The sequence below is a fragment of the Eucyclogobius newberryi genome, unplaced genomic scaffold, assembly GCF_026437365.1.
Source record: "Eucyclogobius newberryi isolate DKJ021-1_F unplaced genomic scaffold, fEucNew1.0.hap1 SCAF_2, whole genome shotgun sequence".
Lineage (NCBI taxonomy): Eukaryota > Metazoa > Chordata > Actinopteri > Gobiiformes > Gobiidae > Eucyclogobius > Eucyclogobius newberryi.
In genome coordinates, this window is record NW_027315834.1 from 20,320,116 (window position 1) to 20,346,239 (window position 26,124).

A 26,124-nucleotide genomic window follows, 5' to 3' on the forward strand; every position below is an offset into this window, starting at 1 on the left:
GTTTGTCAGATCAGCGTGCCAGTTCTGCATATATGCTGCACAATTTAAATCTGCTTTCCACCTTGTAGCAAATTGTAGTTAGAAAGAGTGATGTCTGCGTGTGCTTTTTCCTCCTTTGTCCAAAACATCAGCATTTTGTCAGCCCTCAGTGCCACTGTGATGCGATGGCTTCAGATTGAGGCGGCTGCTGCCCTGAAATACATGATACTTACGAAGATGAACAGTTTGAGATGAGGCGGCTCATAAGTCAGGCCTCTTCTTGCACTCCATTAATCTGCTCTGAGGGGCACATCGTGATGCTGGCAGTCAGTCTCTCTGTCACGTGTCCAAGACATTTTCATGATACTTGCATAAAAAATAAAGCTTTGCAAATGGACAGAGATAATGTTTTACAACAAAGACCCTCACCCAAGAGTGGCCAATAACATGGACCTGTACAGCGCCCCCTGTAGACCACCAGTGATGCTGTGCGTCCTCCAACTCAACACTTGTTTGTCGTTTTGTGTTATTCGTGTACGAATTTGCTTTACTATCAGGCATATTTTATTGTGATAAATTAGTTTCAGTCTTCCAGGCCCTGAGGGATCCATGAAAAGAAATATTTTTTATAAACCGCCACTGACTCCCTAATCCCTGCAGTGTTTTATCTAAGTTAAAATGAGATCACGTGACCATGATGCCTGGATGATGGCTACAAGCGAGAAGAGAGGAGAAAGAGTCAGGGTAGAGATAGAGCCGAGGGGAGGGGGAGAGGAGAGTCCGCGGGACTCGGGCTCAGACACGGAGCTGGCGCACAGAGCAGAGCAGCTCCACACTCTGGAGGATGCCACGCTGACACGCTCTTCTTCTGTCGGACAAAAGAGGACTTCCTCTGTCTCCGGGACCGCAGACACCATCTCCTGCCCCCCTCGGGCCCCTCATCTGTGATCACCCGGGAAACCGCGTCGACCGGCTCCTATAGCCATGCCATCGTGCGCCTGGACGTTCAGATACGGACTTCGGAAAAGCTTGTCCCCTGTGCTGTGGCTGGTGCTCCTGGGGAGCTGCGCCTCAGCAGAAGGTGCGTTATCTTAAATACATATTATACATGTCTTGCCTTGTACTCTTACGTTTGTGTGCGTTGGCTCCCAGTGTTCTCAGAGGAAGAGTCGCATAAGTCTGGGCAGCCCTTTGAAGTCCCGAAATAACGCTGTTGCGTGTTTACCAGCGCTCTTTCTGCAAACAGCAGCAGAAGGCTGCATAATCACACATGCACGTACTAAGAGAGCCCACGCTGACTTGCCCACTCGTGTGCGTGGGTCTTGACGAGCAGGATTACACTGCAAGAGAGAGAGAGAGAGAGAGAAAGACAAAGAGAGAGAGAGATCACCTGTCACCGCACTGTGGAGTGAGAGAGGCAGGGGATTCCTCCAGTCTGAGCATCCTTCACTGACACAGCCCCTGGCAACGGGAGACTGAGATTATACCTGTTTATTAGAAAACACTGCAGCCAACATTTATGAGTCAAACCCACACTGTGTCTACAAGGTTTGATTTACTCTGTGAATGTTATTTTACTAAATACAATGGTGGAAGCCTCTGCTGTTATTTAGGATCTAAACCAGATGTGAAAAGAATCACACTCTTATTTCTGATCTTTTTGTTGTACAGATTTCATAATGTAGGCTAATCCTCTCTGATCTGCAGTCTTTTTTACCCAAGTCATTCACTCAAGGGCTGTAACTTCTTATTTTAGTAGTTGCCATTGTCTTCAAAAAAATCTTATGAAAGTATATATATATATATATATATATATATATATATATATATATATATATATATATATATATATGTATATATATATATATATATATATATATATATATATATATATATATATATATATATACAGTGTGCAGAAAGAGCGCTGGTAAACACGCAACAGCGTTATTTCGGGACTTCAAAGGGCTGCCCAGACTTATGCGACTATATGACTATATATATATATATATATATATATATATATATATATATATATATGTATATATATAGGAAGAGTTTTACTTCACTTATTTTGTGTATGTGTGTATGTCATTTTATTTTTGGAGTATTTTTATAACAGAAAACAATAATCAATATATTATTCATTATTAATTAGTCCCTTCATCTCGCATCTCATAGCGGAGAGCCAGTTACAGATGGATAATCACAGCAGTGTAAATACATGTAAATACTTCACCTGAGGTCGTCTATATGTTTATAAAAGTAAGTGTTAAACAGGCAAACTTGATGAAACTACATGGAATACAGTGGTGTTATCTTAACATTATTGATTACATGTATTGTATGTTAGCCTTAGCTTAGAGACACACTTTTATAAACATATAGATGTCCCCAGGTGAATATTTACATGGTACGTAAAGGTTTTAACATGCTGCCGGTGATTATCCAACTGTAACTCGCTCTCCGCTTTGTGTTAATTCATTATTGATTTATTTAAGCGAGACTCAGGTAATTCCCCATAAGGAATGAATGGAGCAGGAAGTGGAGATCCGCAGTTTTAAGGCAACCGAAACTAATCAGGCCCATTGAAACTCAGATGTAGGAGTCATGTATTGGTGGTCATTAAAGTTAGATTTGCCCGTCTCCTGTCATAGGTGTAATGTGTGCAAAGAGTCAGATCCTCCTCTTGTGGAAGGAGATGGACATATCTTCATTACACAAACTCTCCATCTAGAAATAACAAACTTTGAACAAATGTGGAAATCCTTTACCTCATATCTGGAAAATATGGACGATTTAATAGGCTAAGCTGTGAGATAGCACCCTGTGGAACGGGGTAGATGTAGATTTTATTGTCTTGTAGTTCTAAGTCTAGTTTTTCTTGTTAAAATTAAGCTAAATTCATACGTCACTGTGAAACTTTATATTGACTTCTTGGTAAATATATTTCGTTTTATATCTATAGTTTGGACACCCTTACCCTAGACTGTTCTTGTCCTATCATGACTTCTCATAAGCTCCACTGCAGACACGAGAGTCTCAGGTCTGGTGCTCCGTGACTTCCTCTGCTCTTGTTTGAAGCACAGATTATAGTTTGGTACTGGCTTAATCACCAGGACTATTTTTCATTGTCTAAGAGGGTAAACATTTTGCAGAAAGATGGCAAGGTTAAGATTTGAAGCGTTCCAACGACCAACTCCAGTTTGCATCGCACTGCATTAAACCTTTATTGATCCAGGCTGACATCGTGTCGCTGTCCAAATATCAATGAAGCCCTGTCCTCTTAAACTGAAATATGGACGTCGCTTCCCCTCCACGCCTTCTTGAAGTGCACCGTGCTGCTCTGATTGTCTTTGATTCTTCATCCACCTCCACTCCTTTTTATTACGTCTGCTAGCGAGTGAATAAATGCATCTTTCTTCTTGAAAAACCTCAAAGAACGTTGTGTTCAGCGTGATATTTTGGGCTGTGTGAGAAATGCAAAAAAAAAAGGGTGGAGAGGGTAGACAATCAAATACGGCGAGATTTTTGTGTGTGCTGCATCTGTCAGTGTGATTTGATACGAAGAAGTGGTGTTGAGCTGTTATAGGGCGGCGAGCAGCAACAGAGACAGAGGCAGACACAAAGTTGGAGGTGACCTTATTCTAATCAGTGACACCGGGCCAGCCTCAGCCTCAGCCTCAGCCTCAGCCTCAGCCTCAGCCTCAGCCTCAGCAGCAGCAGCAGCAGCAGCAGCAGCAGCAGAAGCAGCAGCAGAAGCAGCAGCAGCAGCAGCAGCAGCAGCAGCAGCAGCAGCAGCAGCAGCAGAAGCAGCAGCAGAAGCAGCAGCAGCAGCAGCAGCAGCAGCAGCAGAAGCAGCAGCAGAAGCAGCAGCAGCAGCAGCAGCAGAAGCAGCAGCAGCAGCAGAAGCAGCAGCAGCAGCAGCAGCAGCAGCAGCAGAAGCAGCAGCAGAAGCAGCAGCAGCAGCAGCAGCAGCAGCAGCAGAAGCAGCAGCAGCAGCAGCAGCAGAAGCAGCAGCAGCAGCAGAAGCAGCAGAAGCAGCAGCAGCAGCAGCAGCAGAAGCAGCAGCAGCAGCAGCAGCAGCAGCAGCAGCAGCAGCAGCAGCAGCAGCAGAAGCAGCAGCAGCAGCAGCAGCAGCAGCAGAAGCAGCAGCAGCAGCAGCAGCAGCAGCAGCAGCAGAAGCAGCAGCAGAAGCAGCAGCAGCAGCAGCAGCAGCAGCAGCAGAAGCAGCAGCAGCAGCAGCAGCAGAAGCAGCAGCAGCAGCAGAAGCAGCAGAAGCAGCAGCAGCAGCAGCAGCAGCAGCAGCAGCAGAAGCAGCAGCAGCAGCAGCAGCAGCAGCAGAAGCAGCAGCAGCAGCAGCAGCAGCAGCAGCAGCAGAAGCAGCAGCAGAAGCAGCAGCTCAAAGCACGCCGAGCTTAGCGCAGGTTAACCTTTCATTTTCCCCGAGGGTGGCTCAGAATATAAGCAGCCGATTAGCATGAACACTATGACCAGGTGAAGTGATGTACCTCGCCATAAAAGTTACTCCGGCGAGAACTGTGACTTATTTATTCATCTGATAGAGACATGGCATGGTAAATATTGCACAGGAAACGGAAATATCTATCAGTAACAGCAGTGCACTCTTAAAATGTCCATGTCAAACCAATAAATGATGGTGGGTTGAGTAGCCAAAGATTTAACTCAAGTAAGAGTGATGTTACTTCAAAATAATATTACTATACAAAGTAAAAAAACGTCAACAAGTTACTCAAGTAAATGTAACTGATTAAATCCAACTTGATAAATGTAACTGAGTAAATGTGGCAGACACTTTACATAGCAGTTATGTTAATGATATTCTATAAAGTTTCAATTGGAACTACACCCTTTGCATTGATATTAGAAATCTAATGAGTTTTTGATTCTGGTACTTGAATATATGATATTATTTTTATGTCTAAATCATTACCTGGAATGACAAAATAATAATATGAATAGAATCATTAAATATTATTATTCAGACTTATTTTATAGTTCTTTTCCAAGATCCACCAGCCTTACTGGTAGTAACTTATTATGGGTACTATAGTGCAGAGGTACTCAAACCTTTTGAAGCCAGGTACGAAAAGGATCACATTGGCATCACAATGAAATTCAAAGTTCAAACCACGTTTATAACCAGATTTGGATGACGTTTCTCATAGTCATTATTGTATTTTTTGTAATGTTTCCATTTAAACCATTGTATGTTTGACCCTGTATATCATAAGAAAATGTGGTATGCGCTCGTTAAATTATCCATTCACTAAACAATAGCTAGAGCAATTCAAGATATTCTCATCAACCTTGCTCACGACCACGATGAAAAGTGTATTAGAGGTTTGTCCTTTGTTTATGGGACCTCACGGTACAAGCTTATCGGTAAAATTAGGTTTAAAATCTTGTGCGGTGCAGATGATGTGCAAGCTGCCACTTGTCCCAGTTCTCATTAGGACCAAAGTCTTCCAGACGCACAGGCATATGGTCCAGTTTTCTGCAGCAAACTGACACTGACACTACTAAACAGTAAATAATTCAGTTTGGTCTGACAGTATTTGGTGCATCCTCCTGCGATCACCAGGCGCTAACCTCCCTGTGTTTTGGCGACATCAAAGGAGCGTGTCTGATGTAGAGTGCTACCAGTGTCCAGCTCCTTTGTGACGGGGCCGGCCTCTATAAAGGCCTGGGGTTTTTGCTTTTTTTTTGTTTTGCGGTGCTGTGCATTGCTGCTGCTTTTCTTAGTATCTGGGATTATCCTCACTAGGACCGTGGCAGGATCGCACGGATGCTGCTGCGGCTGACACTTCCGTACAATAGAAGCAATTAACTGAAGCTTAACTTTGTCCACGTCTGTTTTAAGCCACACTCTGCAGTGGAACTCAACCGTCTAGATTTTTGCTTTCGTCTTTGATCACTTCAGTTTAAACTTAATGCCAAACATACATTGCTTTAAAGACCAGGGTTTCTAGTGCAGACAAATAAAATGAAATACATGGTACATTTTACACTCACCAAAATATAAAATGATCCAATTGTTATCTAACATATTTTATTTTTTTTTTAAATCTTCATGCATTGTCTGTGTGCGTTCAACCCATTTAAAAGTTTGGTATTTCAGTAGATATTTACCTCAAAGCCGTTGCTAAGCCCGCTCTGTTCCTTCCGTTTTTACGCCTTTGATCCTCATTTTTGACTAAAGTAGATCTGTTGACAAAGCTGAGTCCGTGTGTGATAATCCTGCTCCGCGTTAAAGCTTTACGCCTGTCGTTCTACCAGTCATTGTGCCGCTTCCTCTCGTGCCCTGAAAGGAGGTCAAACTAAGTAAAGTTATAAGTCAGACTGGGATATAGATCATGGTCACATGTTTTCGACTGGCTCTGGGCCTTAGTGTGTTGCCGCTGCCTCAAATACAGGTTGACTGCTCTTTTCGCTCAGAGTTCAGCATTTTTCCTCCATTTTCCCTCTGAGCCTTTGGAAGTGCATCAATTTAACACAGAATACAGCAATGTTTACCTTTACAACATCGACGCAGCACAGGCTCCAGTCACTGCCGCCTTTGGCTTGTTGGGTTTTCGTATTTGCTGGGTTTTTGTATTCCTAAAAGCAAAATTACATTATCCTCACTTAAGAAAAACATTTACAATAATTAACACTGAAGAGCATTAGAGCACAGAGCACTTAGAGCTTTTACTTTGACAGGTTTTAGCACTTTCAAATTTGAATGGTCACGATTACAAAATGAAATGTTTGAAGGATGAGAATTTCCTCCACAAACAACAAAATATCCTCTTATTCTGCATAAAACCTGCGTGTGGTTTAGATCTATTCAACCATGGTCTGAAATACATTATTTTATTAGTTTATTAGTAGTAAAAACACCAAAACAATTACTCCTACGCCCCTCCGTTATTGACATCAAGCTTGAGTTCACAGTGTATATTTTAAAATGCTAAATTAATTAAAAATACATTCATTTTGGAGCTTGCATTTTTGTCGTCTCAAAAGTTGGCAGGTTTTATGCATGACCCTATGGAAAATGTAAAAAGACATGCTATGTTTTTTCAGTTTAGTATTGAACTGTGACATAAGCAGATCATTGTTTTTCATTTTGTTCATTGAATACGACAATATATTGACATAATAAGGCTTAATAAATGGCACCATTGACCTGCTAAAATCAGGCCTCTTCAATGTGGCATTTCACTGTATTAGAAAAAAGATTCACTTTCTAAATGTATTTTCCTGGATCCTTTTCCTCTCCAGATCTGCTCTGCTCTTTGTCCTTCTACTGGTGGTTTAATCCGTAGGCTCTTCGGGATCATATTGTTCTGTCGTCATCTAAGATTGAACCGAAGGTGGTTTCTGTCGTCTGCTAATTTCATGGCTGTCAAAATTCCTGAACCAGATACAAAATGTTCCCCAAATTCTTTGTAACAAGTCAATGTAATCCCTCATTCGAGTGTTCCATTGTAGAAAAGATTCAGTTGCAGTAAACAGCATATCATCGTTACATAAAAGTGGCTACATGACATTTTAGAACCCAACATGTACGACTATGAATGAACCAAAATATAACTTTTAGTAACATAATGATGAGAGTTTGAACACCGTTATAACATGATTAATAGCTCATAAATATTTGTTTTCCATAACATGTCTCCTTTAAGTTCTTTACAGCCTTAACCAAACCTTTAAGATTTGATTCATTTGAGTCCGGGGGTGGTTTTCTAGGTAATGGCTGTGCTTTTGGAGAGCTCAGATACTTGCAACGCTTGTACATCTTTAGCCATTTGAAGCCTGTTGAGTAAAACTATAGACAAAGTCTGCAAAGTAATGCTAACACTGCAGATGGTGCGACCACGACTCCAGCTCTGGCGACACTAGAGCCAAGGAGATGGGCAAAAAATAGATACTAATAGATGAGTTATTGGCAGTGATGAAGACTGATCTCATTATGCATATATACTGTGTATTATAACGCACATGGCTAAAGCCGAGGGCCGAATGCCACACTGGACAGGACCAGGATGCAAAATAAGAACTGGCAAGCCTGTTTATTGGCTTGATTTTTCTGTCAGCTTGTGTGGACAACCAGGAGAACGAGAATCAGTGAAATAATATTAGGCTGGTGGATTGAAGGAGGGAATGAAGGCGCGAGCTGGGCTGACCATGTGGGGAAAGTGCCTGAATTGGAGATATAACGACCTCAGACCCCCCCATACCATAACTTAGTGTCTAGTAGGAGTCAGGCCGTTGATATCTATTCATTGAAACAAATATATGTTTTTATTTGACTGAAATCAACAAGGGATTGCAGACTATTTTGGGCGTAAGTAGCTCAGTGGAAGAGTGCATGAATGAGGACGCAGGACAACGGATGAAAATTAGCCCGTGGCTACAATCTGGTGTGTTTACAGCCTGCATATCATGTATGTTCATTAACATGTACTGTCCAGACCAAATAAACAAAGTAAAAAATCCTTGGATCTGTTGAATGTGTGTGGGTGGTTCCTTGATGTTTGACGCTTTGAGGGCCTTGACAGTAGAAAAGCACTATATAAATGTTACCATTTACCATTACTAATTGCGTTGACGATGAAGAACCAACACCATAATGGACATACAGAAAACAGGGAGAAAAAAATCACATTTGGACTTCATTTTAAAAAATGGACACATTTGACCCACTTTGGACTAAATGGGACATTTATTTTGGACGTTGTGTGCCTTAGCTTTCTTTCTTTTTCTAATGTAATTTATTTTCTCTGGTCTTGTTCTGTTTCTTGTTTTTGTTGTTTAATGTTTTAGAATTTGAGCACTGAAAATCATCCTTTATTTCAACAATTTAACAATGATGATGGATGTTTTTTAAGCCTTAAGGCATTTATTAATAGTGTTAAAGTTGTTTTATGTTATAAATCATATATTATGCCATGTGACCTTCCCAGTCACTCAGCCTAATCTGAGCAAACTTGTGTTTGGAGTGCTAAGTGCTGGACAGCTGGTCTAATTTTGAACGGGTGCTTCTACACTGAAAATGTGGAAAGAAAATGTTCACTAGGTTCACTAAGTATTTCTGTGTTCATTTTGCCGATTTACACCTCACTGTTTCCCCCCCTTTTCTTTCTGCTTTTTGTTTATAAGATTAGATGAATTCTTGTTGGCCATCTTTTCGATTAGATCATTTCCTTTACAAGAGCTGGATGACAACAGATTTTCAGCTACACAATTTTAACATTTGAAGCTGGTTTTGACCTCTCTTAATCGCTTAATTGGCTCCGCTGCTCACAGGTACAAGGCGTCACCAACACATTACTCCAGTCCTGGCATCGCCGCGCAGGCGTCCAGTTATCCAAAGAATACCATTTTGTTCATGTTTTTTTCTAAATGGTCTGGCTCCCTGTTATTTGAGGGCGTTATTGTTACACCATGTTCCTGTCCGTACACTGAGTCCTCCTCTCGGCTCCTCCTGGATGTGCCCAGGTCGAAGCTGAAAAGCTGAGGGGGCCGAGCTTTCCCTGTGGCGGGGCCCAGGCTCTGGAACAGCCTCTGCATGTTAGAGCTGCTGAGACACTACAGCAGTTTAAATCTTTTCTCTCTGGCCTTTCTACTCAAACTAAGCTGAGTCAGTATTGTTTTTTTTAACAGTATGTGCATTTGAATTGAATGTATCTATGTACTATTGCACTATTCTCTACAGTACATTGACATTGACATATACAGAAGGGCAAGTAAAAAAAAACACTATACTGCACTTTATTTTGTATTTTGAAAGAAGAGGTTCTATCATTTGGTTTTCCCTTGTATAAATAAATTATTTTTTAAAAAGTGTAACTGAGATTGGCCTGGACTCACACTAAAATCTCACAATATCAACGGAGAAAGACGTCTTTATGAATTATTAGTGTGGCCTGTGTGGGGAGACACCATCCTCCACCTTGTTTCTTTTCATTTCATGTGAGTGATTTCAGGATTTCTTCTCAGCTTCATCATTTATTGCGGAAAGCTCTGTTGATGTTTGGGTCTTGACAGTTCCGAGGCTAAAAGCTATTTTTCCTTTTTCTTGACCTGGAGTTGCTCGGCTGTAACCCTCTTTGCAGTGAAAATATCTCTGCAGCTTTTCTTTTATTCATAGATTAAAAGCATACCTGCACGTCACGTGGATCTACACCAAGAAATAAAGACACAGACGGCTTGGAAAACAATGAAAAGATATCTATTTATTAGATATTGTTGTTGCAAAAATCAGCTAAATAATTCTGAGACATTCAGAGCATTGGTATTGTGGTTCATCTGTTCATTGCTTAGTTATACAGGGCCATTATGGAAAAAATAATAATCAAGATGTTTTCTGGTTGTATTATTTTATCTTGTCTAACCAATTCATTGTCGAGCAAAACAATCCAGAATATTAGCTCTATTTTCTTCTTGGCATATTGATAGAATGACCACTAATTTTGTGAAATTGAATAAACTTCAGCCGTAGTTTGATAGTGGTGGTCTTCTGATTCCTTTGGTCTCCACACAGCCCTTGTCTATCTCTGATCTCGCCTCACTGGATACACGTGAGCCGAGTTTCAATGACTTCCAAGCTCACACACATTTACAATTGTATTTCTGACACAACTTCTAAGAAATTTAATGGACTACAATATATACGGTGCACGGTGGCAAAGGCGGTTAGCGCTCTTGCCTCCCAAGAAGGAGATCATGGGTTTGAATCCCGGACCAGACCAACATCACATGATCTCTCTGGGTGGAGTCTGCATGTTCTCCCCGTGTTACCGTGGGTTCTCTCCGGGTTCTCCGGCTCCTCCCACCGTCCAAAGACATGCATGTGTTAGGCAAAATTGTTGACTCTAAATTTACCCTAGTGAATGAATGTGAGAGTGAACTGTCTGTAATGTCTATGTCTCTGTGTTGGCCCTGCGACAAGTTGGCCACTGTCCAGGGTGTACCCCGCCTAAGGCCCGAAGTCATTGGGATAGGCTCCAGTCACCCGCAACCCCGAAAGGGAACAAGCGGTAGAAAATGGATGGATGGATGGACAATATATACAGCCCAACCGTTCTCTCTAACTGTAACCTTTACCGGGATCTTACCTAAAAGAAGTGTGGGGGGGGGAAAATGTCTTTAGTGACATTTAATACCTGTGAAGCTTTGCTGGATTATATTTATAGTGAAAAGATGATATTTTTACATCTCAATTAACCTAACCTTTGGTTTGGAGATTGCACCAGGAAGTGGAGTCTGAAAGTTATACTATAGGGCTGCACAATTTATCGCCAAAGTACCGATATCTCTGACGCAATAATCGATATCACAGAAAGTTACTGCTTCATAATGAAATGTGTGTTTTTTAAGGAAAATGGCAGATTATTAAATGTTCATTCATTCATTTATTTTCCCTTTCGGGGTCACGGGTGACTGGAGCCTATCCCTGTGACTTTGGGCCTTAGGCGGGTGCACCCTGGACAGAGGCCAGCTCGTCACAGGGTTAACACAGAGACATACATTCACTCTCACATTGATTCACTCCGGAGAACCCAGAGAGAACCCACGGTAACACGGGGAGGGGACATGCAGATCATGTGATGTTGGTCTGGCCCGGGAATCGAACCCATGATCTCCTTCTTCGGGTCACCATATCACAGCCCTAGTGTAAAGTGTGCAAAGACACATAATCTGGGTTCAATGCAGATGAATTGATATATTATAAACATTAGTATCGGTAATACACGGTTCTGTTGGAAAAGTTGTAACCTCACCAACTTAATAATAACTACAGGTGACACTTTTCCCCACAATAGGAATATGTAAGTAGCCTTTTTATTTAATTATAATGACAATCATAATATGCATTAATTCTAATGGAACGTTTCGTCACAAGCCTGGCTCTCTTTTGTCCTTATTAATCAGCTTGGGACAAATTAATGAATGTTTTTCTTCTTTGAAAAGTAGTACACTGTATATACTGTAGGTGGAGTGTAGTAAGTGAAGTTAAATAGAAATGCTCCATAAATATGTTGCCCTTGTTGTTCGGTGCTATTAGGAAATATCATTGAGTGTTTTGGGATTCGTCACTCGATAATCAGTTTTTTCTGTGTGCTCAGACACTTCAGAAAGCAGTTTGTTGAATGTCCCCCATCTCACGCTAAACTGTCGTGTCTAATAAAGCCTACAGGCCAAAAGGAAACCTTTCAAAAAATATAGTGCCAAAGAGACTCTGACCAGATGTTGTTTGTTTCTCTTGCAGTGGTCAACAGAGGCATATGCTCACTGACAAGTGGGGCTAGTATTAGTTTAATAGTACAGCCTTCAGTCTTCTCTCGAATGTTATTGCTCTGTTTGTGCAGTTTGAACAGAATCCTACAAATAAACATCAGTTGCAAATCGAATCTCACTTGCAATGCTTGTCAGGAAAAAAAATCACAATTAGATATATTTCTCCGGAATAGTTCAGCCTTTTGACAAATAAGTCTCAACTAAACACATTATTAATGACCACCTGTTGTCCAGGTCGATTGTCTAAGTGTTGAGGGGAATCATGTTATATAAGTTAGAACTGCATTTGGATGAAGTCTTAGTGGAGTGTGACCTTCAGAGAGCCAGAGATGGCACACGTCTTATACTTGTACAGACAGGCTTTTCTCATCTGACTTTTGATGCAGAGGTTTCACTTGTGGTCTAGTGTTGGTCAGACTCTGCATTTAATCTTATTGGAGAGCAACTCAGGTGGAGCAAAACAGTGTTGCCATGGAGATGCATCAATTCTGCCATACTTAGCCTGTTTATACAAAGAGACATACTAAACTACCAATGCACCTAAAGAGGTCTCCCTCAATCTCTGCACTGACAAAACCTTCAGTGATGGCCAATGCTGCATGCGGACGGTGTGCGCGCGTGCGCGTGCATGTGTGTGTGTGTGTCTGTGTGTGTCTGTGTGTGTGTGTGTGTGTGTCTGTGTGTGTGTGTGTGTGTCTGTACGTCTGTGTGTGTGTGTGTGTGTGTGTGTGTGTGTGCATGTGTGTGTGTGTGTGTGTGCATGCGTGTGTTTGCGTGTGTGTGTGTCTCTGCATGCGTGTGTGCGTGTGTGTGTGTCTGTACGTTTGTTTGTGTGTGTGTGTTTGTGTGTGTGTGTCTGTACGTCTGTGTGTGTCTGTGCATGTGTGCGTGTGTTCGTGCGTGCGTGCGTGTGTGTGTGTGTGTTCGTGCATGTGTGTGTGTTCATGCGTGTGTGTGTGTGCATGTGTGCGTGTGTTCGTGCATGTGTGTGTGTTCGTGTGTTTGTGTGTGTGTTCGTGTGTGTGTGTGTTCGTGCGTGTGGTTGTAGCCATCACAGTGGGTCTCCATGGAGAATGAACAAGCTAGACAGAGAATGTCTCTGAGATACAGTTGCTGTCAGTCTGAGGTCTGATAAAGCATTTAAAAAAAGCCACCTAAATCTAGCATATGAATGAAACCAAGCAACACAAAAGATAAGCTTTTCCTAAAATGTTTTGGGCTTTGAAATATCCATACAAACAAACCACAAAGAGACACTTTTGGGGGGCCCTTTTCAGCGTCACTGAGCTCTATTGTGACATTACAACCTCAGACTTGACTGTCTTGTTGGCAGTTAGAGTCGGCAATCACTTTAGCCCATTGAATCGCTCTCCATTTCCGCTCAGACAGCGCTCGCTGTTACAATGGCCTCTATTCCCTGTGATGCACACACATTTGCTCCTCTGTTGCTATTTTAAATGCACATACAGTTGCTCACAGTTCTCAAGCACTGAGACTCACAGGTCCCCATGAATTAACTACTCTCTTCAAGAATCTTACACAATATTACAGACTTGCAGTAGTTCACGAGGGATGTCAAGAGGAAAGTGGCTAGAACAAAATAAGAGTTTAGCTGTTCAGTATTCACAGCTTCAGTCATCCATCTAACAACAAGCACATTAACACTGATGAAAGTAGTGTGCTTTTCCCATCCACCATTGCTACAGTCCATTTGCTGCATACAAACAGTGTAAGGCAGCAACTAATGGTGCACTGAATATTACTTTTAGCGAGAAGGCCTTTTAGAAGATTATTTTACAGAGTGTTAAAAGGGGAGCTCTTGTGAAACAAAACAAAACAATGAAAGTAAAACCCCTGTACTTAATCATACAATGTATAAATACAATAATAAATATTGTACTGAAGTGTAAGTAGAGTGTTATCAACACAGCTTTATATTTGTTCCCACTCAATGACATACATGCAATTCACTGGGACAGTGTTTGTAAAGATTCATGTAAGAACAAAATCAGATTTACCTGCATTCATAACCTCCCAGGAATGCGTGTTGACCGTCCAATCAGATCCATGAGCATCATTATGTTAGTTTGATGAGCAACAAAGACAAATTAAATGATTAAGTAGAGACCAATTAAGAACAAAATATTGACATCTGCAGTTTTTCCTTTAACAATGGTGTGTTTGTTTCCAGTGAAATGCATTGCCTTCATTATAACCCGAGCTTGCCTCTGGAGAGTAATGAGTGTCTCTATATAAAGGTAGATGTAATTTCCTCAGCGGAGTCTGTGTCTTTCCCTGTCGCTCCCTGATTTCCTGTGTGGCATTAGATGAGGGAAATAATATATTGTATTTATGATTGATATCTAGTTACACTCTTTCCTTACCTTGATATTTCTCCCAGCCACTAGATAGCGCTATGGATCTTATGTGACGTGCCAATCATCCAGTAAAAGGGTCGAAGGAGGGCCCAGCTGCTGTTTGGTAGTTGTTTTTTTTATGTGTCAGCTGTTGAAATTTAGGAAACTTATGTTGTATTCTGTGAACTGTGGAACAACATTAAATGGCATAGGGGCCAGTAAATAAACTGAACACAATATTTGAAAGAAGAGACATGGTGGTCAGCAGTAGTGGACCATTGTCGCCTTGTAAAAATTCAGTCTGAATATAATCACAAAAATACATGACATATATGATAAACCAGGAAGTAACTTCCCTTTTTGGTTGGTGGGTGCGCAAACTGCAAAAATAAAATGTGTGTCATGGCATGGGGCTGTTGTGAATGAGTTGGTGTGTAAATGCTGTTCTGTGCTGTTTTTTAAGCTGCTGGAGATGGCGTTTTAGCATGCAAGGCAAAGCACTTTGCCAATCGATATGCTTCTTTTTTTTGTGCCCCCTCTCCCCCGTTGCTCCTGTCATGCTTAACGGTGTTGTTGCCACTACACCATTTCACTGCTAATGTGCGTCCGAGGTGAGCATTTGGCTGCACTAAATAGTCTCACCTCTGATAAGAACAGGCCAGTGACAGAACCACCTTGTCCTGCTGACTCCAGGACATATTTAGACACTAGCTCACTAACTCATGTGACGTGTCTTTGCTCTTTTTCAGATAAAGGTGTCCCCACAGTGCTCTCCTCTACCCTGTCCTCTGCACTCACACCAACTACAATAAACCAATACTCTAGCTCCACGACAGTGACTGGCGGTCTGCTGCCTAAGAAAAGACAGCATGCCTCCCAGAAGGGCGATTCAGCCCCCTCTGCTCTGCCCCACAGCCTGCTGCCTCTCTTGGGCAGAGGGCTCAGCCTGGGGTCACAGGAGCGTCCGAGCGGAGGACTACTACGCAGGGAGAAAGCCCCAACATCAGCTGCAGCATCAGGTCCAAACAGCTCTTCGACCGAGGCTCCTTCCAAACTCAGCCTCTCACCTGCACTGCACACAGTCGGCCCTGAACATGAGCCCTCTGCAACCAGCAGCCTGGAAATAGACACGAGAACCCCTCAAACAGGTACAACCTTAACGTCTTTCTCTGTCTCACAGAGTGTGGGGATAATCTCCACATTCATTATACACTACTGGGATTTCCTTGTTTCCTAAAGCTAAAATTCAGATGGCCAGACAAAACTCTCCTGCTCTCTTCTACTTTTACCTGCTCTCTCTTCAGCAGTGCCCAGCTGCATGGTCAGACTCACTGGTCCAGATGGGTATATAGAATCGTCTGATGACCCCCCTTTACCAGGCGGCCCATTTCTCCATTGCACCTACATCATCACTGTGTACACAGGATACGGAGTGGAACTGCAGGTACACTGCACCAAGCAACACTTTACTCACTCCTCTTCTATAGTTGGGTCTGTTCAGACTACAGAGACTGCTCCTGTCGGTGAGATGCAACTCTGCCTCCTAGTGGCAGTTAAACCACACTAGACTTTCTCCTTAGTATCTATATTTGCTGCTAGTGCTAAGATCCCTGCATGTGTGTACACATGTCTTTAATCTTTTTATTGGAACAATCCTAAATTGCTTACACTGTTAAGCTATAGGTTTGTCAGTTACTTCTGTTATGTTTTAAACCCCTATAATACACTTGCAAACTTTATGCACTGCACAGATCTCTCAGAAAGCGTGTTATTTCTATTTTATTTTCAACTGGACTCATTTAGCTCCTGAATAACTATATGTTTGTGATGAAGTGTTTCTGTGCGACAGGTGAAGAGTGTGAACCTGTCGGAGAGTGAGCAGCTTTCCATCAGAGGAGCAGATGAAACAGGTGCCCTGCTTGTTCTGGCCAACCACACTCTGCTGGTGGAGGGCCAGGTGATCCGCAGCCCCACCAATACCATGTCCGTGTACTATCGCTCTGGGTCGGAGGGAAGCATAGGCACCTTCCAGCTGCATTATCAGAGTGAGTTCACAAATCAATCCAATGCAACTTTATTTGTATAGCACATTTTACCAGCACAAAGTCTCCAAAGTGCTGCACAGAGTACAAAACAAGCAAAAGCAAAATATGTTATAACAATAAAGAATGAAAAATAAATAAATGAATACATACAAACCAAATAAAAACTATTTAAAACAACACAAAATTTATAAAATAATTATAAAGACAGTCAGAGGACCACACAGTTCTCATGCCGGGTTAAATGGCAGTGAATAAAAGTGTATTTTTTTAAAAGAGACTTAAAAGCATCAACTGAAGGTACAGTCCCTATGTGGGAGGAAGAGTCTCATTGGGATAAGAAGTTGGGACTGGCCCTCAGACCTGAGCGAGCGCAGGAGTGTAGGGAACAATGAGGTCTGAAATGTAAGCCGGGGCCAGTCCGTGTAGCGCTTTAAAAACAAATAATAAAGTTTTTATATTTTCCTTGTATTATGTGACTGTACATAATCTTTATTGCTGTTTCTGTTACCTTTACATTCAAATGATATACGGATTAGTTCGCTTTAGTTTAGATGGTGGTGGACAAACACATTCTGAATAAATTGCTTGGTCCTATAATGTTTTATTCTGGTGAAAAAACAAATGTCAATATATTAGTTCATCTATGGAGCCCATCAGCCCGTAAACAGTTTGCGATATCTCATAGTCCACATATTCTTCAATTATTTATTATTTATGGATATTTTTTTTTAATCTGTTATGAAGTCTTCAGACTGAGCTGTTCCCTCCCCAAAAGGCCTCACTTTGGGGAGGTGACTGTCCTAGACCTGCTCCCTCGAGGCACTGCACGCTTCCACTGCCACATGGGCTACCACCTGCAGGGAGACGGGCTGCTCACCTGCCTCAATGCCTCTCTGCCCGTTTGGAGCGGGAAAGAGCCCACCTGCCGAGGTACTGTCTGGATACATTACTTTTGTGTGATGGTGAGTGGACAAATAGTTTACGCTCTGTATTTCAGCTCTCTGTGGAGGCACAGTGAAAAATGCCACTGTAGGCAGGGTCCTTTCTCCCTCACCTCACCACGGGCCAAATGCTACACATGATCGGTCCTGCTCCTGGTCCCTGGAGGCCCCCAAAGACCAGAGGCTTCACCTTCACCTGGAGAGACTGGCTTTGGGACCCACTGACAGGTGACAGTGCCTTGTGTTACACACTTCTCTGGTTATGTAAGTACATATAATGAAATATGAATGGATGTTTGTCTATGCAGGTTGGTGCTGTGGAGTGGGCTGGATGCCGGCTCTATAGTGCTCTTTGACTCAGGACGCGGAGGGCAAATACCCTTTGAAGGAGTCATTAGTGAGGGGCCTGCTGTACGAATACAGTTCATTACAGACCAACCCAACCATAACGCAGGATTCAACATCCGCTATGAGGGTACAAGCTACTGTATATCTCACTGTGTCATTTTGTATTTTCAGCCTTAGTGTGAAACAGATGTGACGCGTGCCCGTTTGTCATTGATCGATAGCAATAAGTTTGTCTTTGTTACATTTTGGCATTGCTTATTCTTTTAGATAATGGTTAACTTTACTGATAGTACGTTTAGGTTATTTTGTGTGTCTTGGGGTTTGTTAATTTGGGATTTGATTTCCACCAGCTTTTGAGCGAGGTCACTGCTATGAACCCTACATCCAGAATGGAAACTTCTCCGTGTCGGACCCTCTGTATGGGGTTGGCACTGTTGTCCAGTTCACTTGTGACCCGGGACATTCGCTTGAACAAGGACCTCCCGTCATTGAGTGCATAAGTGCCAGAGACCCTTACTGGAATGACACAGAGCCTTTGTGTAAAGGTAACAAAGATGCTTCTGTTTGAATCTTCCACTCATTTTGAAGTGTTTCATGATATCTTGTGTTTTTATGATTTGGCTCTCCAGCACAGTGTGGTGGGGACCTGACTGGACCAGGTGGGGTGATTCTGTCTCCTAATTGGCCGGAGTGGTACGGTGAGGGAGAGGACTGCAGCTGGAGGATACATGTTAGTGAGGACAAACGAGTTCTGCTGGATGTACAACTGTGAGTGCAACACAATGCACCAAATGGAATTTCCACAATAGATTTTAAGAAACAGACAAACATTTTAGTCTAAAACTGGCAAGTTCACTGTGGGACTTGTTTTATTATTTCCCAATATTTTGTTTGTGTTATTGGCAGATTTATTGCACATATAACTCACAGTACAAGTTGAAGTAATGTTAAACAAATACAAGTTAAAGAAAGGTTTTCAATCACATGCATTTTTCACTGTAACAATTTGGACCTGACAGTATGGTGTTATGTACTAAATGCCCTTGTCTGTTGCATACATTTGTATTTAGACATTCAAGTTAAAGAGTTGGTTCTGCCGAGCAATTAAAGAAGGCTATGTGGCTGTGAAATGCTATCTTCAGTCGTCTGATCATGTTCTGATCCTACACAGTTGGCTGTCAACACTACTGCACTGAGTTGGGCCTTAGCAGATAGCAAGGCTACATCATTTGTACTTCTATTTTCAGTATGAACATCAGCGACAGTGACATGCTTACCATCACAGATGGAGATGAGGTCACGACACACATTCTCGCTCGATACGTTGGAGGTAGCAGCCCGTTCAAGCTCTCCTCCACCACACCTGACCTGACCATCACCTTCCACTCCGACCCTGCAGGACTTGTGTTCGGCAAGGGCGAAGGTTTCATCATTAATTATATGGGTAAGAAGAAGGCAATTACTCAATTCTTATGTATTATTTGTGTTCCAAATTAAATTAAATTTACATATAGCCTAATGCTACTTTTTAAATTATGATTTTCAATACATTTATTATTATTTTTTCTTATGAACACAAATTATTATTATTATTATTTTTTAGTCCATTTCTTGATGCTTCACATTAATTAAGAGCCTTTGCATACTTTATGCCCAATATACAGGAGAAAATCTTTTCTTCTTTGTGTCTTGCAGTCTCAGTCTGCTGACACAGTTTTTCTTTTTTCCTCCTCACATCTTTATTCGTCTTTGCTTTCTTTCCCCTCTGCCCTTATTCAATCACATTCTATTTGTTTCACTATCTCTGCTTCAACACAGTTTCACAGCATCTACAAATCCATGCTCCTTCACTGAGCTCTCCGGATCCAGCACCTGACACCACATTTTACTCGCATTGAGAGGCACAATGTCCAATTTACTTGTCACCCTCTTGACACGCGCAGCACACACGCCAAGCTCCCACTAAATCAAGTCGACACAGCATGAATTGTAGGTGTGTGTCTCTCTCTGATTATAGTTGTGTGTCTGTGTGCAACTGGGACACACTGTATTTGTGCTCTGAATACCTCACACAGCACCACACACCACGTCGAAAGACAGACCAGTCAATAGAGAATGAATAATATATGCAAGAACTTTGACTTCCAAATCCCAGTAGGCCTATTATATTGAACAGAATTATAATAAAAAAGTCTTTCTAGCCCAGACATTAATCAAGTGTATGTATGCCCTTCCAATCCTACGAGGACACTGCAAAATGTTATAACTGAATGACATTTTTCCTCTATCGTTTGATAAACAGATTCCCAGTTATTGGCCGTGGTGGTTCTTGGTTGAGTTACTCCCTAGACGGAGAGCCCCCCCTTATTATTATTTTCGGCTTGTAACATGAGCTGCTGAGACCTCCTACCTCCCTCTCCCTGTTTAAAACCACCCCTGGACCTCTGTAGAGGCTCTGAAATACTACAAGCTCATAAACTTTGATGAACTCACTCACACAGTTTCCTGTATCGTGTGATTATGAGGGATAGGCACTGGTTGCGTTCGTGGGAAACTGCAATCGACAGAAATAGTCACAGATTCACCAATATGTAGTCTAAGCTTGTGAGCAGTCGAGGGTCGCTCTGTGCTTCAAAACTCCCCTAAGGTGAGGATCTTCTCTCTGGCCAGGTTGATGAAGCTGCAGCAGCTTTACGCACAATGGCCATGGCACATTCACGCCTTGTGCCCCCGTGTCAGATCTGCCTTGGGTTGGCCTGGTCAGCCGCCTATGAAGCCTGGGGGGCCGTCCGGACTATAGACTGTAGGAAGGAGAGGCTGAAGGCTACGCTATCGGCTAAAGATACGCGTATTGATACGGAGTCTGTGATGATATATCGCCGTATTGATATTTTGAACACAACCCTAGTGAGTGGTTCCTTTAAGTAAAACACTTTGAGTCCATTGAGGGTGGAAAAGCACGATATAAATGTGACCGTATAACTTAATTGCAATTTAATACGTTATAATAATATGTTATTTGCACTGAAGAATACTTCTATAGTTAGATTGCTTGCTCCGAAATAACTTTTAATATATAATCACAGTACCTCTACATTTCACATAATGGTACACAATAAGAGGCATTTTATTATAAGTAATGTCATACTCTCGTCTTGTGAAAACCCCTAGTAATAAATACTTTATTATTTTCACACTGAAAGATGAAAATATCCAACTTACTGCTCAAAAATGAATGAAATATGTGCTTGAATTAAGTGCGATAGAGACAATGACTTTAGCTGGAGATTTATTTTAAATGACAAATAATGCCTATGAAAAATACTTGTCATTGTAAAATATATGCATCCCTTCAATGCATGGAATGTGTAGTTTATGGTTTGTGATTAAACGGGGTCTAGATTGATAAAAGTGTCTAATGCAGGTAAAATCTGTCATTCTTTGTGAGGTTTGACAGTAACAACAGTCATTCAGTCTCAGACGTCTCAGTCATCAATCATTTCAGCTTTTATTCAACATTATGCTACATTCTTCTCTTGTGTTTTACTTCTGTCATTGAGGAATGGATTTTTTAAATCTATTGACCAACAAATGTGTTATTTGTTTTGTAGAAGTGTCTCGAAATGACTCATGTCCAGACTTGCCAGAAATCCAAAATGGCTGGAAGACTACGTCTCACATTGCCCTGGTGCGAGGGGCGCGCATCACATATCAATGTGACCCGGGGTATGACCTGGTGGGACGAGAGACCCTCACCTGCCAGCTTGACCTGTCATGGAGCTCACAGCCACCTTTCTGTGAAAAAAGTCCGTCATTTACTATTAGAAGTCATTGCATTATACAAACATATAAGCACGCATTCTTTTTTCTCACAACTTTTTATTGATGTCTTTCTATTTTCATTTCACAATAGAAAAAAATGTGTACTTCCTTTTGTTTTCTACACAGTTATGTACTGCTCAGACCCAGGCCACGTAGAACATTCAACTCGAGCATTGTCAGACCCAAAACTCCTTGTGGGAACAACTATCCAATATACCTGCAATCCTGGCTTCATTCTACAGGGCGGAGCCACCATCACTTGCTACGGCCGTGAACCAGGAACTCCAGTGTGGACATCCAGGCTGCCACACTGTGTTTGTGAGTATCGCTTCACTTTAGCCTTTAAAGTGCAAAGGACAAGTGTTCATGTTTTCTATTTATTACTCTTTTTGGTGAGATTTTCACTGCGGTAAATATTTATCATAGTTTTACATCAGTCAAGTTGCAGTGCGTAAAGATACATTGAAAAATAAACATAGAAAGTTACAGGAAGTAGAGCTGAGTTCAAAAACAGAATCTCTCTCACGATCATCAATAAGCGACAATATTTTTCATTTGAAAATGCGGGACACGCAGAAGACTCCACCCAGCAAGATCATGTGATGTTGGTCTGGCCCAGGAATCGAACCCATGATCTCCTTCTTGGGAGGCACCGTGCACCCCCTTTTTCTGATATTTTAAACATTTATTTAGTTTGTGCAATCTAGAACATCCTGCTCATGTCCAACCAGGAACATTAACATCGTCAAAATGGTCAAACTGGGGCAAAATGGTCAAAATGTTGTAAGTACGTAAATATAATCATGTTCACTATGTTTTATTTCAGTTGTATCGCAGTTTTATCTCTTTTCTCAAGCAAGATTCTGCCTGTGCGGATGCTTTTGTGTTTTTGCATGCTGGCGTCAGGGTTTTTCATGCCTGTTTGAAATGTAAATGGGTTCTATGTCCCATATAAATTTGCTATGGGCTATTGAGAGGAAGCGAAGGAGATTATCCCTGAGTCATGTCATCTTAGCCTGAGGCAACCCAGTTTCCTTACTGCTGACGTTCATCCTCTTTTGTGTTCAACCATTTACATTTGTTGTATCATTTTTTCCAGCGGAGGAGTCTGTGTCCTGTGAGAACCCTGGTCTCCCTGACAATGGTTACCAGATCTTGTCCAAAAGGCTGTATCTCCCTGGAGAGTCTCTCACCTTTGTCTGCTACCAAGGCTTTGAGCTTATCGGAGAAGTGGCAATTAAATGCATTCTGGGAAATCCATCGTTCTGGAGTGGACCGCTCCCTCTCTGCAGGGGTGAGAGCTTTTGACACATTTAGTGTTTTGACTGCTTTGTATGGAATGCTTCTTGTCTTGCTTGAATTTTAGATAGATAATTCCCCTTCTGTCACTATGAGACGTTCATTACAACCTTTTTAACATCTGTTAGTCTATTACAACTAATTGAGAGGGATTAGTTGTAACATTTGTGACATATTTTGTGTAACACTGAGGGGAAAATGCCATCTGACTTTAAAACACTTATTGGTCTATCTATTCCTTTGTGGTTCCTTTGGCCTGAACTGGGTCTCAATACATCAAATACATGCTTAATAAACTATTCAAATGCACACTAGTTTAAATTATCGTACTACTGCCATCAATTTCCCTTTGCTGAGGTCACATATTTTATTATTTTAGGGGTCTCGGCCTCAAAAGTTTGGCTACCCCAGATAGATTGGACTCAAAATTGTATTGTTACGATGATTGTGAGAATAAGCTAAATTTGACCGTTATTCACCATTACTGAAATCCTTAATTCACTTTCGTAACATTGTTTAATTACCATTCTTCCAGTATGTGACCAGCTTTATGAAATCAAACTTTCTAAACAGTTACTGTGATGGATATGAAAGCACTTCACGGTTATTTTTACCTTTTTAAGTAAAGTATTAAAGTAATTAACTCTGAACTGAATTTTCCTGACATACCTAGTCTGAACCATCTTAGTTGCACCAGGGAAGACATAATGATTACATACTATACATATACTAAGCTCAAACAGACTAACTAAGGCCAGTTCAGAGTGACCACTTTACCTACAGAGCTAGCAGCACTTTGTAGAAGCGTTCAAAGCTGTTGAGCCGCTCTGAAATGCCCCATTCACATACCTTCACTCAAGTTTATGCATGCACTATTTCCAATGAACTTTTCTGGTGCACATTTGTTGTGAAAAGCCCACAGGTTGTGTCAGTGAAGTCAGTATTCATAATGTCTGCACTGACTGACAGAATGATGTCTTGCAGCCAACCATGAATGCTTTGGCAACCGTGCTTTGGAAGGTGAGTGTGTGTCTGTTGGTGTTTGTTGCGTGGGCTCTGCAATGCATCAATAAAATCTGCCCATCGTCTGCATTTCAAATGTGTCTGTGCTCCATCTGATGTTGATCTACTGCGCATCGAGCATCCATCTAAGCTTGCTGCTCATTTGTTGCTAAAATTAACCATGTATTAATGTAGGTGTGTGCTATCTTTTAGTTGCAGAAGCGACGACACACTCCACTCTTGAAGGAGGGAAAATAGCCCTGTCCATCTTTATCCTTGTGCTTGTGCTATCAGTGCTGCTGGGAGGGGCATATGTCTATATTACAAGGTATTTTTTTAACAACCAAACAAAGAAAATAAAACTACATGTAGTATGTTTTGTATCAAATATCTTGCCAACATAGGAATTAAGGACAGATGCTAAACCAGCAACATTAAGGTCATTTATGTCTGTTTTATTAGCCTACAAAGTCATAATGTGTAAAAGTATGTGTTTTGTCCCTCAGGTGCCGCTATCACTCCAATTTAAGATTGCCTCTCATCTATCCTCACCCATACCGACAAATCACTGTGGAAACAGAATTTGATAATCCGCTCTATGAGACAGGAGGAGTAAGTGCTTTTCCTTTGCATTTAGTCACATGATTCAAGCTTAGCCTTCTGTTGTGGTGTATTCATACTTCTCGACTTGTTCCTTAGCTGGACAGTCGTGAATATGAAGTATCAATATGAAGTGAAGACCATCATCGTGACCATTCATCCTCTTCTCTGCTGGATGGGGGAAACACTGTAAATAAATAAAATATATGATGTCCACCCCCCTGCTGTGAGACTCTAGATTATTCTATTTTGCCCAGTTTTTATCTTACTGTTAACAGAGCAACAATGAAATTAGGGGAGGCCAAATGGAAGTGAAGGTATAAGTATGGACAAGATCATGGGAATCCTACATCATGTCATTGAACCTTGCAGTGTATACATTTACCAAATAATCGTGAAATATTTTGTTACTCCCATGGACATAATATGCTTCCTATCACCCTTTTCTCAACCTGTCTTCATTCAAACAAGCACGATATGAACTGGCACGAACATTAGAGTCAGTGCTGTAATGTTGTTGTAAATTTCACTAGTTCCAGAGTTGTAGACATACTTGGCCTTAAATGACCCAGTTATGAACCCAAGCACCGCTGCAGATTGGGATATTGCACTTCATTCAGGATAGTTTTAGTGAACTGACCGTCAAAGCTGAAAGTTTCCACAGATGATGTATTTATTTTTGATGTACTATATGTGATGTTTTTTGCTGATTACATTTGCATCTCAACTGTACAAGGGCAATGTTGTTTCCTTAATAAACTGTACGATTTTCTTTTTAAATAATGCTTTGCCGTCTTGAATTCGTGGTTTTCAGATTCTAGAATGTGATGGGGCAAGAGCCAGTTTTTTTGATTGATTTGATTGATTTTATAGTACTTCGTCAGAAAAAATGTAAATGGTATATTAATGAATGTTTACCCTGATGATTTCTAAATGTGACTAGACTCATTAAGTTATATTATAACAAAATTCTGCATTTAACAATATGCATTTTAGCTGTCCCCATCTGTATTAAATAATTCTGGACTATAGAATGTTGTCATCTAAAACCCAAATTTGCACCACGTGTGGTATCAGCCTTAAACACTTCTATTAACTGACTTTGAACAAAGTTGTATTTAACAGGAAATAAATATATGAATATTTAATGGTAAATAAATGCATATTAGTGGTGATCACCCAAGAAAAGTGGAGTCATGTTCCAAATCGGGGGATTATTATTCTCTCTTTACCTAATTATTCTATCTATGCCCTAGGCCCTAGGGCCCCAGGTCACCCTAGGGCCTAGGGTGTCCAAACTGTGGCCTGGGGGCCAAATGCGGCCCTCAGACCAATCTTTGCTGGCCCTCAGACTTGCAGCTAAGTTGGCCCAAACAACAAAAACTAGTACTTTTTACTGTACATTTTTTAATTAGGAAGCAC

At 41.4% G+C, this 26,124-nt stretch overlaps 1 protein-coding gene across 6 annotated transcripts; it reads left to right on the forward strand.

Annotated features, from left to right (window-relative positions):
- Positions 1–726: 726 nt before the first annotated feature.
- Positions 727–25,486, forward strand: sez6l (seizure related 6 homolog (mouse)-like). 6 transcript variants are annotated; one of them, XR_011928132.1, is made up of 18 exons: positions 728–1,060; positions 15,395–15,793; positions 15,950–16,089; positions 16,495–16,690; positions 17,435–17,620; positions 17,688–17,859; positions 17,940–18,106; positions 18,330–18,524; positions 18,609–18,747; positions 19,227–19,423; positions 21,591–21,785; positions 21,928–22,119; positions 22,901–23,095; positions 24,085–24,120; positions 24,316–24,430; positions 24,609–24,714; positions 24,802–24,891; positions 24,981–25,486. XR_011928132.1 is itself a non-coding variant. In XM_072454231.1 (17 exons), the coding sequence occupies exons 1-17, from the start codon at positions 964–966 to the stop codon at positions 24,832–24,834; spliced, it is 2,757 nt and encodes a 918-aa protein (XP_072310332.1). In that variant the 5' UTR covers positions 727–963; the 3' UTR covers positions 24,835–25,486. The 6 variants fall into 6 exon arrangements, 5 of the variants coding, with proteins under 5 accessions (XP_072310332.1, XP_072310330.1, XP_072310331.1 ...); XM_072454231.1 differs by having other exon boundaries at positions 727–1,060; positions 24,609–24,711; positions 24,802–25,486; XM_072454229.1 differs by having other exon boundaries at positions 24,802–25,486.
- The last annotated feature ends 638 nt before the right edge of the window (positions 25,487–26,124 follow it).